The 16,455-nt window shown below is 37.5% G+C and overlaps 1 protein-coding gene across 2 annotated transcripts in view; it reads left to right on the top strand.

Moving 5' to 3' along the window:
• The window catches only part of LOC114145204 (protein sidekick-1-like), a 493,057-nt gene that overhangs the window by 375,973 nt on the left and 100,629 nt on the right, over positions 1-16,455 (top strand). For both annotated transcript variants that reach the window (XM_028018670.1, XM_028018669.1), the window contains 8 exons: positions 1,233-1,408; positions 3,955-4,038; positions 5,634-5,828; positions 7,017-7,133; positions 7,250-7,417; positions 9,090-9,192; positions 9,272-9,445; positions 15,779-15,915. In XM_028018670.1, coding sequence (XP_027874471.1) covers positions 1,233-1,408; positions 3,955-4,038; positions 5,634-5,828; positions 7,017-7,133; positions 7,250-7,417; positions 9,090-9,192; positions 9,272-9,445; positions 15,779-15,915 — 1,154 coding nt within the window. The remainder of the gene's footprint in view (positions 1-1,232; positions 1,409-3,954; positions 4,039-5,633; positions 5,829-7,016; positions 7,134-7,249; positions 7,418-9,089; positions 9,193-9,271; positions 9,446-15,778; positions 15,916-16,455) is intronic.

Genomic DNA, 16,455 nt, shown 5'->3' with positions numbered 1-16,455 from the left:
ATTGGGCAATAAGGCTATTTTCTGTTTTTCCTTTCTTTACAAAGTGCATAAATTACAGCATTTTGTGCCACTTATTTGGAAACCTGTCTACTACTACTTGGGCAATCATCAGTTTTCAGGTTTACAATTCTTTTTAAGTGATTCTGGCTTAAAGCATTTATATTAACCGACACAGAGGAACTCCTAGTTACAAGACAGACAACCACGGCACTGTGCAGCTCTAGGTATTTAATTATTAATAATAATGTATGTATATAACTGACTCTTTATTTATCAAATGATTAGGGTGATTTCAAATACCACTTCAAATGTACTCTTGAAAGCCTAAACCTAATTACATTCATGCAGATTATGTGTACAAAACCTTCAGACCAGATTTGTACATGTGAAAGAATAATAAGTAGAATCTTATAGCATGCTCTTTCAATGAAAACCAAGCATATCTTTAAATTTGAATAACTTGGTTTACAAATATTATAGCAATTTAATATTCATAAGGTAATTAAATCTATTTTTTGTGATTGTTTTTGTGTCATAGCTTCTATTTAGTTTTGCAAACCTCTCATAATTAAATGTTGTAATAATATTACACTTTGTTTAAATACAGTTTTAATCATCTTTAAATGCTTTAAGATATTTTTGCAGCTTTCACTTTCATAATTTCATTCAATTAAATTAAATTATTTTTGTACATGTCTGTAAACACATCCTGATTATTGACCAACCAGCTCTCTTCAACAAAATGTACTTTTAGGTCAGCTACTGATCAGCTCCATATGCATTAAGTCATCTGTAAACCTTAAGAAAGTTTACAAATGATTTGTTCCTAGAAAACATAAAGGATTAAGTCATAGCAGCTGAAAAGAGATTTTAAAAACTATTTTACAGATGTGCTTTTATGAGCAGATACTGTGATGCATTATTGCTGTCTTACACAAATACAAACATTAAAAAGAATGGTATTTTGATGTTTATCCACAAAATTCCATTTTCCATGAAAAGCCATTTCCTTTCTGAACATTTAAAAAAACTGACAAATGTTCCTTCATGCTGAGCAGAGCTGACGGCTCTGATATACAGACTGTCATCATTCATTTTCTGCCTCATTGACAAATAAACTGATGGATTTAATATGTTGTAATTGCTTTCTGTCAACCCATTTCTTTTTTTCTCCCAATTCTCTTGATTCTTGTTTCTCTCTTTTTTATTCCGCACTGTTTTTCCCTTCCCAGACCAGTTGATGGCCTTGCGGTGTTATGGAAACGTGATGGACATCGACTGGCCAGTGGGCGTCGGCTTATTGTTCCTACTGCTACCTCCTCTGATGCAGGGTTGTATGTTTGTGAAGTGTTGGTTAGCAACAGCACTATCAAACCCATGGAGGCAAGGGCATACCTGACTGTAATGGGTAAGAAAAACACCCGTCATACAGACTTAGATGTTTGAAACTTTGCCACTTCTTACCTGGTGAGAGTTCACATCTGAATCCATATTTAAGTCTAACTGTAATGTGAAAAGAATAGCATATCTGACTAAGACTTACTCAGAAGAGTGTGACTGTGTAAACAGATTTACTTCCACAAGCCTGATGCCTAACATCATTTCGGGCCTGGAAGCCTTTATCATGTCATTAATTTAGTTTTGTCTGTACACTTCTAGCTCACAGCTCTGTTTTAGTCTGTTTACTTCTTCACTTCAAAGTGTAACTGAGGGCTCAAGCTATGGCCTGTCAGCTGCAGGATTGTTCAATATATTTGTCTCCATCCACCAGTAAAACATTTGCTGTTGACACAAACTGCTGTCACAGTCACCAAACCCCCTCATGAACTTTGCAAAATTTTATCATGCTACAACCTCAAACTTGATTTTAATTTATTTGAAATTTATACAACAGAGAGTAGAGCATAAATGTACTCCTGCAGTTTGTTGATCACTCATGTCAAGTCAAGTCTTTAAGTTAAATAAATCTTCATGATATCACGTCGCTGTTTGCATTTTGGCTCTCCCGTGTCGCTAACTTCGCCAATCCTTACACAGATCAGCTGTGTCTTCTATGGAGAACAAAAAAAAGTCAGATAAAACATTTAGTTAGCAGTTGAAACAGCAACAAATAATAAAAATTGGAGAGTAGAAGTGAAAGAATATGTTGAGGAAAAGTGGTCAGTTTGTCCTCTTGCAGCATAATCCCTTAGCAGCAGGACAGCAGGACACCCCCTTCCCACCGCCATAGACTCTGCTGGGCAAGAAGAGTATTAATATAGGAAACAACCAATAAGCCCATGGTAACTTTGGAGGAGCTGCATATCCTTAGCTCAGGTGGGTCGACACCACAACTGATAGCTGTGGACTTCATGAAGCTAGACTTTATGGAATGACAATGAGAAAGTCTAGGTACTGTGTAAGTGGTCCTGAACACCAAAACAGTTCAAATTTTCCTTTGAAAAATATTTTTAAGAAACATTTTTCAAATGTATCCTTTCACTTCCCAATTACACTCTACATTGTGTTGATCTATCACATAATATCCCATTGATATTTAACAAAGTTTGTGGTTGGAATGTGATTAAACATAAGGAGTATGAATACGTTGGCATTCTTGCACTGACACATGTCTACATGTTCCTCGTGCTTACACACATTCACCAAAGGGCCACCAACAAAGTGAAAAAGAAAGCATATGCCTCTTTCACAGCTGCTAAATTAGTTTTGCTCCCTGGAGTCAGCAATTAATAGGAGAACATGGAAAATGCCCAAATAAGAGAGCCCTCATGGAAATCCTTCTGTGTTCAATGTGTGCATAGGAACACACAACAAGTGAGAAAGTAAGGAGTGTGTGATTGATGAGGCGAAACTTTTCTCCCCTGGTTTGTGAGTGTCTTTTTGATCTTCTGCAATTGTTGGAGCAAAGGAGCACCTAAGCAGAGAGCACGAACTCCTCACGCCTCCAGAATACTGAGTCAGAAAAGACCTGCCTGAATATTGATTCTCTTTCTGTGTGCCTCCCCGTCAGTCCCTCCCTCACTATGTAGAACCAATTTTTGGACCCTCTTCTTGGCTCTATCTCTCTTCGTTCCCAGTGCAATCACTCTCTCCACATTATCTACCTTCATTAGGCCAGCAGCTCTTTTAAGGCCTGTCTGACAGCGAAAAAGTCTGCATGGATTCATTTGTATCAGAGGAATAGAGACTGATGAATACATTGGTACAGATCTTCCTTTTTTTCTGGGACAAGCTCAGCAGACCTTGGTGCAATAAAAAAAAGATTCCCAAACAGAATAGTGTATGTGTCTCTGCCTCAAAGGTATTCATTATTCAATTTTATTCTCTTTCTTGCCCCAATCTACTAATAGGAATATGTATGACTTTCCATCTTCCTGTTGTGTACCCTATCGGCTGCAAACAACAGTAAATACCCATTGCTGGTGTCCTGTGTTAAAGTGTGTGCAAATATAGAACATGTAAAATATAGAACTTTTTTTCTTTTTTTTTGTAAAAAAAGAAAAAAAAGGTGTTTGTTTATTTGCTAAGTACATTTACAGTAAAAAGAAAGTCACATTTTTATTTTAGCTTATCATTTAGTCTTTTTTCAAGTGAGCAGCGTCTGTTATGAGTGCTCCTCTGTTTCCATAGATCCCATAGGTTGTGTCAGCATTTAGAACAGCTCTAGTGGAGATGTTTGTAAGGAGCCATTATTACTGGCAGCAGAATAGAGCAGCCTAAAAGGGGATTGTTTCCCCAGGGAGAACTACAACATGTTTCTCTGTTACTTCTTGGAAGTCAATTGAAGAAATATACAGAAATAAAAATCCTTCTTTTCAGCATCACATAGGTTACCCAATGCCAAGAGGGGAAAAGGTTTTATTCTGCTGGAAAGAATTTCTTTACATGAATTTAGTACAAGTTAGTTAGAAAAAAAGATGCTTTCATAAAGTCTTACTTTGTTCCTCTCTCCAGAGCCACCTTCGCTGACTGTTCAACCCAAAAGGAAAATCTTTGCCGATCTCGACAGAAATATAGAAATCCCCTGCAAGGCTTCAGGTACACTATTTGTGCTCTGTGTGTTTGTGTGTGAGAAGAGCTTCAGATGAACTAGGCTCTATTAAGTGATGTTCCAATCAAGACTTGTAAGCTCTAATATCCATCTAAATAATTTAAGATTAGGTATCTTAAATTGTTTTGTTTTCATGAGGAACACTTTTCTGAAGTGCTAGGCTATTGCTAACTTGTTTACCCCATATTTCAATCTGCTTCTCTTTTCCATTTAGTTGTATTCGAACAGAAATAAATAAATAAATAAAACAAAAAAAATCTTCCATCATCAACTTTGGTTTTGTTTTACATGTCTAGAGTTTCAACTCTGCAGGTCATAATAAACTATGTTATCTGCCATCAGAGCATATGGATTAAAAATCAACATACTTTTCTTGGAGCAAAAATGACCACTGCAGCTGGTCAAGCTGCATTCCTGGATTAAAATTAATTATTCGGCTAAATATTGTGTTTTTTCTCTATAGGGCACTAAACTGGAGAGCTGTTGATGGAAGGTGTTTCGTATTCTTTTGTTCTAAAGCCTTCAGTCTGTTTAGGTTTGCTACTAAATGGCTCATGGATCTAATGAAAAATCTAATGACAACTTTAAATCACAATGTGGGTCAGACATTGGATCCTCTGTTTTGGACACATTTCATGTTCTGTAAGGTTACTCTGTCCATCATCTATAATATCTGTGTTGACCATTGCTCAATTTGTAGCGCAATATGTTACCTTGAAGATTTCATGGACAGGGGGACTGAGCTTGTAGCAGCATAGGCATGCAGTTTGGCTAAATCCAGGCTTGGAAAATTGCACTTGTTCATGTCTCTTATCTTAAATGGATTACATGAAAACACTTACATTGCTGGACGTGGTTTTCAAAACTGCAACATGCTCCCTCTCTCATTCACTCTTCACTCTCTCTCTTACACACACTGAGTGAGTTCATGTTCCTCTTCAGTAATCTGATACAGTGGCAGTGTAATTAAATAGCAGAGGCCTGGGGATACGGAGAGAAAGATGGAGGCTAGGAGCAGGAATGAGCCAAAGAGAAAAGACAGAGTGACAGAGCGAGCCAGACGAGGAGGGGGTGAGAAATATTTCACGCGTGTCTGGGAAAGCTCTACAACAACAGAATGAGAAAGTCTGAAGTCCATCTCTCTCACCCTCTAAGACACACACACATGCACACCCCCGCACACACATGCCTACAAGCACATACACAGGTGTGAAGGTTCAGGCAGAGTAATTGCATGAGTTCACTGCTCGTCATATCTGGCATGTCGGTAGATATTGTGCATTTATCCTCATCTTTTATTCAGAATGTTTTCAGGCCAATTCAGCCACCTCTGCTTCACCACCCACATCCCCAATCAATATATTATTAACACTCATTATGCTCACATGCATATTTATAGAGGCGGATTGGATAAGAGAGGGGAAAGATGGTGGAAGGAAAGAGCATGGCTGCTTTAGTGGGAGTAGGAGCAGTTACCTCAGCAGTGAGGTCAGCTGGCATCTTATTGGTGAAACCAAAGGAATTTCTTGTGAGTTGTTTTGCTGTTGCTGAGTTTGGTTTTAATATTTCTGTTCGTATGTAGGCATGCCGCAGCCAAGGATCGAGTGGTATAAGGACACAGTGCCTCTTTCCAAACTGGCGAACGCTCGCTACAAGGTCAGCTCGGCCGCTGGGCTGATGGTACGCAAGGTACAGCCAGTAGACGGAGGAATATTCCAGTGCTTCGCTCGCAGCCCAGCAGGAGAGATTCAAGCTCACACTGAGCTCCTTGTTTCAAGTAAGTTTGTCTGACATGGATTCATAAGACATAAACACAAGTTTCTCTTAGGCTTCCTTGGTGGATTCCTCTTCTGCTTGTTATATGATCACACTCACTGTTCAACTCGGTTATTAAGTTACCAAGATGAACTTAATCATCTTGGTATGATTAAGTTTCCACTCATACCAAGTTACCACTCATACCAAGTTGCCAGTATATAATGCTAGTATAATGAAATTAATACTGGCATTAATTTCATCTTTTTCTAGCCCCGCCTTTGAGGTGCGGCTCCTCTTTTTTAGCTGCAGTTTCCAAGCTTCCATTCAACTCCTTCAGACTAGCTAGCAGCAATTAGCAACACCTGCTGGTACTGTGTATTTTTTTTAAGTTCATTGTACTATCTATTTCTCAGTGCAAGGCCTTAAATCAAAAAATAAACTTTCATAGTCTTATTCGAGACTATGAAATATATATATAAAAGTATATATATATATATATATATATATATATATATATACTTTTTGTAACTAAAGTTAACTGCTGACGCTGCCATCTTTAAAGGGCTGGGAATGCCGGGTTGTGACGAAGGAAAAACAACATAGCCTTCAGTTTCGTTTGGCATGAGTGCAGTGCTCACCAGAGCAACATGTGGCCTTTTATTAGCAGATTGCACCCACCTGTGTAAATCTCCGCCCACAACAGGAAGTCAACAAGAGCGTCAACAATAAGTTTCACCATTAACATAGTTACTTGATTATGCTATAAAATGGCTCTATGTGCCTGGAAAACACATAACACTGCCCGCTTTAATCATTTTAAATCAGGTGTTCTGATTCATTGAATTTTTGACCAACATCACTTGTAAAATTAAACCAACAGTGTCAGTTTAAAACTGCACTTATACTTAACCTCTTCATATTTATATTCTGTTTAGTGAGATTAGATATTAGATATAATTCAAAGTGTCCATGTTGCCTCTCCAGCACCCGCTGGCTACATTTATGCACATGCACGTAGCACCAGGTAGTAAATAAAACCCCCATTGATTAGCGAGGCTGCCCTGGTGTTTAGATCAACGCTGACATCCTTTCCATTTCCATTTTTTCTCTTCTGCTGCTGAGCTTCACTGTTGCTGCATCCTGTAACTTTGCTTTTAATATTCATCCTGTGCCGTCAAGCTGCTTATATTATGTTGCTGTGTTTCAGGTGTGGCTCCCACACTTCTGTCCCCTCCTTTTGACCAGACAGTAACTGATGGTGACATGGCTTTGTTTACCTGTCAGAACAGTGGAGCTCCAAAACCTGCCGTCACCTGGAGAAAAGGTGCTGAGCCACACAATTCACTCAACACACACCCTACCATCCCCATGATTGCAATTTAAATTGGCATAAAGACTGACTTTCTGTCATATGTAATTTATTGTTTTCTCACTCTGTAGGATCACAGATCATAGCCAGCGGCTCGGTTCAGGTTCCCAGGTTCACGCTGCTGCAGTCAGGCAGTTTGCAGATTCAGCCGGTCAGCATCCAGGATTCAGGAGAATTCACCTGCATCGTGTCCAACTCTGAGGGAACCATCAACACCACGGCTGCACTCACTGTGTGGAGTAAGACACATTCACAAACAACCAAAAATACTATAAACAGCTCAGGATACCAGACTTGTAACATCAGTTTATCTACAGTATACATGCCCAGTTGTGTTTTGTCACATGGTTGAGCTTGTTGATAGCAGCTGCTCATTGATGCTGTTTGTGCTGCAGGGAAAGAAAATGTCTTTTTATTTGCCAGATAAAAGATGTTTGTTTTTTTTGCATAATCAATTTTATTTGTGTGTGTGTGTGTGTGTTTCCTTTTTTTTGCATAATCAGTTTTCTAATGGGCAGACATATATTTATATATTTGAAAATCATTTCATTACAATTTTCTGATGTATCTAGGCTAAAATAACACATTTTCATGATTAAAAGAAAATAGAACCTTTATTTTTGAATTTTGGGTTTTGTCCCCCCAGGATACATTGCCAGTTTTGGGTATAAAAATTATACTTTAACATGTTTATAATAAGTTTTGAAACATATTTTAAAATATGTATGAAATTAATCTACCTTGTCTTTGAATGACTTGCATTTATTTTTTTTAAAAACAAATCATTCAGTATTAATTCAGATTATGTAGCAGCAATTCACAAATGTCTCAGGTTAGTTAACAAAAAACATTCAATTCAACCCAATAATTTTTATTAAGCATGCATGTAGTGACAGTGGATTGGTAAATTCTCCTTTAACAGGAAGAAACCTCCAGCAGAACCAGAACCTGACTCAGTACAAGGGTGAATCTGCCCCACTACCCTTAGAAAATCTGCACTGAAATACCCTGAATTCATACATAATACACAATAAATTAAAATAATTCACATTTGACAGTAAAATAAAGCTTAAACAATGTTTTTTAATAGTGATTATCTATCAATTTAATGACTCGAAATCAAAGAAAATTTGAGTGTAACTATTTCTCTTTTGTACCCCTAACCGGGCAATGTAACCCCCAGGATACAGACATTTGACGTTTCGTTATCTAAGATGTTTAAATGTAATTAATATTTTTTTGAAAAATATATATTAAATCACTCTTAAAGAACAACATTTTACAAAAGCAAGTCCTCTCACATTAGTATGTATATAAAAAATAACAAGTCATATCTCACAATATATGTCTTTGTCCATATAGTTGGTCACTTTGAACTTTATATACCTGTATTAGTTTGTTTTTGAATGCTGGCATAAGGTCACATGACCTCGATATTTTCCCCAACTCCCTCTTAAATGTGTCAAGAGATGTGAAGTGCAAGTGGTTGATAACCCTCTTATCTACACCGTGGAAATTTTCTGTATCCCACAGGATAGGAAACCCTTTTAAGGGCTAACAGATTTACAAAAAATGGTACAGTATTAATAAAATTTTGAAAAGAGAGCAAAATGATGCATGATGTGCGATAGTGTGCCTTCAACCTCCCTGAGTAAATGTTCTGCAGAGTCACTTTTGCTGGATTGAAGCTACACTATGTAATATTTATTAATTCTTATTTATTTATTTATTTATTCTGTTTTTTATATATTTGTTAAGACCGCCCCCTTATTGTGACAATATAATATGAGGCAGATGATTTGTTTTCTCAGGAAACATGAACCTGTCCATGTGTGATACAGATGGGAAGAACTAATTAGGTTTCATTTAGCTTTACTTCCACTTTCTACATTTTCACTTTTTACTTTTTAGGTCGTACAGTTATTTCTGTGCCTCCAGAGGACCAGCGTGTAATCAAAGGAACCACAGCTATTCTGGCCTGTAATGCGACACATGACCCCAGAGTCAATATCAGGTACCTGCTTATTAAAGTTATTATGAACATGTATTAAATTTCTTTGATTCTCTTCTAATGCACCTTTCCCTTTTTGCAGCTTTAAGTGGTACCGCGGCGGCGTGGCCGTGCTGCCGAGCAGCGGTGGCCGTGTTTCTGTGCAGCCAGGTTCTTTGACTATTAGCCAGACGTGGTCAGGTGACATTGGGGACTATATTTGCAACGTGATGTCACAAGCAGGCAACGACACCCAGTCTGCACGCCTCGAAGTCATGTAAGTTTAAGAAATCAGTTATCCATGGCGGCTTTCAAGAGACCTTTTTCTTTTAAATGCCAGTTTTTTTATAATTTAAACAAAAATAAGACCATTATAAATCATTTTATTCTTCTTTGAAGAAGTGCAATAACTTCTTTTTTAATTTCTCCAGCGAACAGTTTAACTGCTTATAGTTTTTAACAGAAATGCATCTTTAAGCATTGATCAGTTATTGAACTAAAGCTGCTGTTAATCTTGTGCATCAGTGACTCAAATCCAGTTTTCTGTAAAGATTTGTTGTTGCTCACATCTTCAGCCTTTTAATAATAATATTGCTCAATATTTTTGCCATATTTTGCCTTGAACATCCGTCTGACTTTAAGATCACATTTGTAAAATAAATTTGTGTACTTGTGTGCACACCCTTAAACATTTCAGTGTGATTTTGACATAAGGTCTTCTTTGGAAGGGCTCTGTTAGCAAGCCACATCTTCTGTCAGGTTGTGGCAACATTTCTTCATTATGGTCCTGTTCCGTTGACCGCCCACCTTTTGTCAGACTCAGACTATTCTGAAACATACATTTTTTTGTGGTGAAGCCAGTTGTTGATTTGAGTGTAAGGTTGGCTCAGTGTGATGCTTAAAAACATTTATTTTCCCTTCATCTTTAGCACAATCTGTAACTTGTAGCTCAACACTGACTGGTATTTGAATTGATCATAATTTTATCTAACAATTCCATGTTGCACAATGAGAAGAGGATTCTTTGAGTAATACACAAACCAAATTACCTTTATCCTAAAATTTTCTAATATGTAACATATTTATGAGTTAAGTGAAACCTAATGGTTATGTTCAGGCCACTTGTACAAAAAAGCTTTAAAAGAAAAAGGTATTTTGATCAAATATGTACTTCAATCAGAGTAATGATTATGTCGAAATTATTTAAACATGTTGTTTTGTTAGCCAGAACAAGAGGAAGTGGACTTCAAAAATTTCTGAACTATAATAAAAAAACATCCACCAAATTTAGAAAACAACAAGTAAACCGATCCATATTTTAAAAAATAACTGTATTTCTATATAAATGTATTATTCCCATGTTACCAAGCTACAAAAGTACTAGCTTGTCTAAACTTGTACCTTGTTTGCATATCAGCTCTGTTGCTTTGCCAGTTTGTTTCCACTAACTTTGTGGTTTGGCTCAAAGCTCCTGGACTTGCTTTGTACACAAGGGGACCTCTAACCTTTTATCCATGATTAAATTAATGAGCACCAGAAACATAGTTAACATGAAAGATGCATTGCTCTCTGCTCACTTATGAAACATGGAACTGCCTTTTACATGATAGACAGACAGATAGACAGACAGACAGACTCCCCGGTTATTCAGCTGTGAACAAATCCAAATCAACAGTTGTTGATTTTCTTAAGAATTACGTTGAAAACCAAGCCATCGTGCAGCTGGGTCAAAGTCCTGGGCACAGCACAACAATGAATTACTCCAACTCATATGCCCAAGCTGTCATTGTTGCATCTCTACATTAAGTTTGTATGTAAAATTACATTTTTATAAAACAGTGAATTGCTGCTAAAAATCAACACTGTTAATGTCTGTTTGTCATCATTTAAATTTTTTTAGTATTGCTTAATTTCCCTTTAGGGTCAATAAAGTATTATTGAATTTGAAAATATTAAATCAGACATTTTCCTTGAACTTTTATTGTCAATGTCTTATTCCAAAATGTCATTATATTGATGCTCTTTACCATTATAATTTTTTAAATGAAAGTTTTATTAATAATGTTTCTTATTGATAGGTTTATTTTATTTCCTAACCTGCAAAGAATCAACCAGAGACACAAATTTTCTTTTCTGCAGAAGAGGAGAGGCTGAGCCCAGACACGGAAATCCGCTGTCAAACACTGTCTGGGATCAACTCTGCCCGATCTTTGTCTGCATTTGGCTTTATTAGAAAATACAAGGAAGGAGGTTGGCTTTTTCACATAGTCACACAAAGAATTTAACCAATGACCTTTTTCTACAGGGTGTTCTGGAACCTTCTGTGGACATGCCCTTGCAAGGGCATGGGGTTGACCGCAACTAATCAGTTTCATATGAAGCTGATAACACAGGAATGTGCAACCGTCTCTAGCCTCCAGGCAAACATCCTAAAAATGGTTAATAATGTTTCACAGAAGAAAAGGAGTCAAGTAAACAACACACAAAATAATAATATGAAAACATAACCTTTCAAATAAACTCACAAGTAAATGAACTTAGATAATTTTTCTAACACTTATCTATCAAAATAAATTGATTTTTTAAAATCATGTATTTTGCCTTTGAAGTTTTTAATGTCATTAATACAAGTTAGGTCTATGTTGTCTTCAAACATTCACTGAACTTTTATGACTGCAAATGTTCAGTTTATTGAACATTTTCTGAATGTTCAATGCTAGCTGGGAAGTTGCTGCGCAGAAGAGGATGATGGTGATTTGGAAAAAGAAACTTTAAATGCTGTTTTCTCTCAAAAAAGATTGATTGAAGAGTGTCAACATTAAAATGTTTTGACTTCCATCTATTTGACATCCTTGGGAAGCTTTGAATCTACACTTTTAGCATCTGTAAATAACTCAAAACGTTGTTGAGTAGACTTGTTCCTACTTTTGCTGTGGCCAGTCACCTAGGAAGTGTTGCTCATACTCGTTCTCCTGTGTGGTCCTCCATACCTCCTCATCACCAATTACGATGTTCACATCAGTCATTGACAAGTACATTAGCATGGCTGTTGTGAGGTGGGAGTTAAGACATGATGCCTTTGTGGCCAGTCTTGCTTCTCTTACATGGATGCAGACAACATGTTGTGAATAAGCTGTTAGCCAGGCCCCAGATATGCTGCCTTCATAATGACTGAACCACGGTGATTATACCACAGATGTTTTGTGCATGCTGAAACTACCTGGGGAATTTGTGCTGTGTGTCTAGAATAAAATCATTTTTGAGCCAGATAAAAACAAATCTTTGTCAGCTAAAACTCTACAACCGATCAAGGTTAGTTTATTTTTAATATCGCAGAATGGGAATGCAGTCTGTTTACATTCATACCTTGGTTTTGTTTGAGTGAACAGTTTCCAAATGTTTCGCACTAAGTCTGACATTCCTGGCTCTCACATTAAAACACGCCACACGCATTTTAAATGTATCCCACGCTCCAGCCCACGCAGCCTCATTACTGCTGCTGTGAAAGACCAGGTAGTGGCCTTTATATATTAATAGGCACTTTGATAACATATTTATGAAAAGGCACTTATGATATATTAATATAATTGCAGGGTAGGAGAAAGGGAGACAAGCATGAGTCCACATCCATATAAATTATGGAGAGAAAAGAGGTTACACATGTCAAACACAGCGGGAGGGAGCAGATCTGTGTTTACAGCTGTGTGAAAACATGAGGGAATGAGGGGGATTCTGTTCGGCTTTCTGCACCACTGTGTGTGTCGGGGTGTGCGTTTGTGTGTGTTTGCGTGCAACCACATGTGTGACTGACATTCTCGTTAGCTCTGTATCAGTGGGTCATAGAGGCTAACAGACGCTGGCGGCTTAGGAGACAGACTAATTATCAGCAGGTTATTGGTTCAACTCCCGTAAGACCCGTTCATGTGTCTGGGTGTGTGGGGGCGTGTGTGTGTGTTGTTTTGTGGGACTGGTTGTTGAAGCAGTTGATCTGACATTCTCTGATTTCTTCCATTAATTAATATGATCATGTCAGCTCAGAAATGAAAACCTTTTCATTTCCTCTGACTGTCTTGTTGTTTCATTTGGTGCTGCAGGGATTGATGTGCTGGATTTACAGAATTCCTCTCAGTCTGGAAGAGAAGTGTTTGTGTCGTCTTAATATAAATAATTTCTGTCCATCTGCCCGTACTTCCTTCCTTCAAACCAGACATCCTTCTGTCCATTTATTCATTCATTTATCCATCTTACCAGTTTCCCAGCAAACTATTATTAACCTATTATTCTTAAGGTTTTATCTGTGTAGCCTGCTTTATCTGATGATGCTAATTCCAGTTTGCTCGGCATATATTCCCAGAGCTGCGATTGGTAGAAAATAATGGCTAACCTCATGAAAATGGCAAGAAGTGACTCTGAGAATAAATGATACTGTCTTTTATCATGGTTTTCCCATTAATATATTTATATGTGTTCTTTTATGTTGACTGTAAATGTCTTGAATTGTGCCAGCACCTGCAGCTTTCACCACTGAGACAACAACTGTTGTCGCCTTTCTTTTCCCCATTCCCCCTGGAAGCCAAACATATTTAAAGAGAATTATGATGCACTAAAATTGCCATAATCAGATGTCTGGATTCTCTTTATTGCTTTCATGAATATATCTGTGTAGATTTCTTGTTATTAACATGGCACGGATGCACAAATTTCTGGAGGGGATTGGCAAGTGTCTGGAAAATTTATTTTTAATAGATGCAGAGAGATATATCTGTGGTGTTGCAGACTGTGGGAAGAAGCCAGCCAAAACAATATATAATATATGTCCTGAACCAAAACAGAGAATTAACTAGAGTGCTAAGGACAAACTTATTCTAGTTTCAAATATACAATAGAATAACAACACACAGGGGAGAACATATTTTTAATGAACCATCACTCTACATTGTGAGAGGTTTGTTTATAACTTGCAGTAGCATATGGATAATTATAGATTGGCTCTTTTGTGTTCATATGGATGTTAAGGAAGCCTTTCCAAATACAAATTTAAAGCTAATAACTTTATTTACCACAGATTTGCAGAAAGAGCAGGAACTAGGACAAATGCCAGCCTGAAAGAAAAATCCCACTAGTGGATGCAAAGCTCCCTAATTAAGATTTTATAACTTGTTTGCCTAATCTGTACAAGATGTGAAAAAAGCAGCATGATGAGGAGCTGCACAGAAAAATCTCTTGGTGGGCAGAAGTGACTTACTTTTTTAAATCTTAGTGCCTGGCACGTCTGGGGTCATTGATTTCATCTAACATCTGTATAAAATTTTCACTTTCATTTTGGACTTCATTGTATCAGTTCTACAAATTTGACGTTACAAAATGTTCAAAAACCAAAGAGGCATGTGAGACCATCTGCTATTCGAAATCCTTTAAGAACAGACATGTAGATAAACTCAAACACTAAGACCGTTAGATTTTGAAAAGACCCAAATTAGGCTTTTTGACCTGAATGACAAACATTACGAGTTGGAAAACTAGCACTGCACATTACCTTGAACATACTGTCTAAACTGTGAGACATGGTGAATTGGAGATGGCAGAGTCATGCTGTGGGAATGCATCTATTCACTGGGAACTGAGATGCTAAGCTGAGATGGTAGGAAGATGAAACGAGTTAAATGAAACGATTTAACTCATTGAGGCGTTGAGGATTGGAGGTTGAGGCAACCTTCAATCTGTTGGAGGTTGCCTCAACCTTCAACAGGGCGACCGGCCCTAAACATGCAGTCAAAGCTACAAGAAAATTTAGACTATTGCCTATTCATTTGCTAGAACAGCTAAGTCAAAGTCCATACCTAAATCCAAATAATAATCTCTGGTTTATGCTATACCTCCAATTTGACTGTCCCAAAGTTATTTTTAAACGAATGGACAAAAATTTCCCTGGTGACATGTGCACAGCTGATAGAGAAACACCAGATATTTCTCACCTTGGTATATTCAATACATTTTTATTTGTAAAAATGTTGAAAACTATCCAATCAAGTACTACTTAGTGTTTTGCTATCACGTAAAATGACAGAAAAATGCATTAAAGTGTGTGTATTGAAATGTGACATTTAAATGTGAAAATGTCAGAAAAAGTTGGGTTTCTACATGTTTAAGGTTCTGTAGATTCTTGGATTAAAATTTTAATAAAGTAAAACTTTATTTATATTTATAATTTAAAAAATCACAAAGTGCTTCAACAAAAAGAATAAAAAAACACAAAAATATAAAATAAAAATAAAAACCCAGGCAGATTGAAAAAGAGACGTTTTTGCCAACTTTTAAAGAAGCTTCCAATTCAGCTGATCTCCGTGTCAACAGAAGACAGTTCCAGAGAGGAGAAGGCTCTGTTTCCTTTAGTTTTCACTTATGCAAACTGGTGTCTGTTCATGTAAAGCTCTCAAGTCAAAACTAGGATTATGAAATGCACTCAAAAATATACCGGAAGTTAATGTAGTTGCATTATCAGTGGAGAGAATCTGTTTGGTGACGATTATTCAAACTGTCATTGATTAAAACACAAGAAAACAAGTCTACCGTGAAACTTAAACCTACTTCTGATCTTGTGTGTTTTCAGTGAGCTACCACACTCGCCCCGCTCCCTAACGGCTCGTCTCAATGACTCAGACTCCCGCTCTGTCCGCCTGTCCTGGCTGCGGCCCTTTGATGGAAACTCCCCTCTTCTCTACTACGTCTTGGAGCTCTCAGAGAACAGTACGTATGTGTAGATATTTGAATGTGTCGATCCCTGGGTATTTTTTATGGTTCCTGAGAGGCAAACAGCTGTTCGCTAGCTGTCTACCAGGAAGCGACATGCACTCAAATGTGCTCATTTACAAGAGACATACATATGGAGAACAGTGTTCCAGCATAAACGCACAGGTTGCTGCTGAGCTCCTGTTTTCCAGCCTTTCCTTATCCCTCTTGCTCTCTTTCTCTTCTGAGTCCCGGTCTCTCTCAACCACAGATGTTTTAACAGCATGTTGGCTCTCTTTCAAATAAGGAAAGGAGGGAGGGAGTCGGGGAGAAGAAAGAGGGAACGGAGGAGTAGAATGACAGGTGAAACAGATGGGAGAGAGATGACTGCAAGCTAAAGGGATCTGCTATCGAGACTTTACATGCTCAGCCAGGCATTATGCACAAAACTGTAGAATTGGTACTTATAGACAGATATCAGTTGGAAATCCACATTTTGAAAACTTTCTGTGCTGGTATCATTTAACAAGTGCTATGTTGAAACTACAGAAATGAACC

The sequence above is a fragment of the Xiphophorus couchianus genome, chromosome 5 (genome assembly GCF_001444195.1).
Source record: "Xiphophorus couchianus chromosome 5, X_couchianus-1.0, whole genome shotgun sequence".
Taxonomy (NCBI): Eukaryota; Metazoa; Chordata; class Actinopteri; order Cyprinodontiformes; family Poeciliidae; genus Xiphophorus; species Xiphophorus couchianus.
Note: the sequence above shows the minus strand (reverse complement) of the source record. Positions and strands in the feature narration are given on the sequence as shown.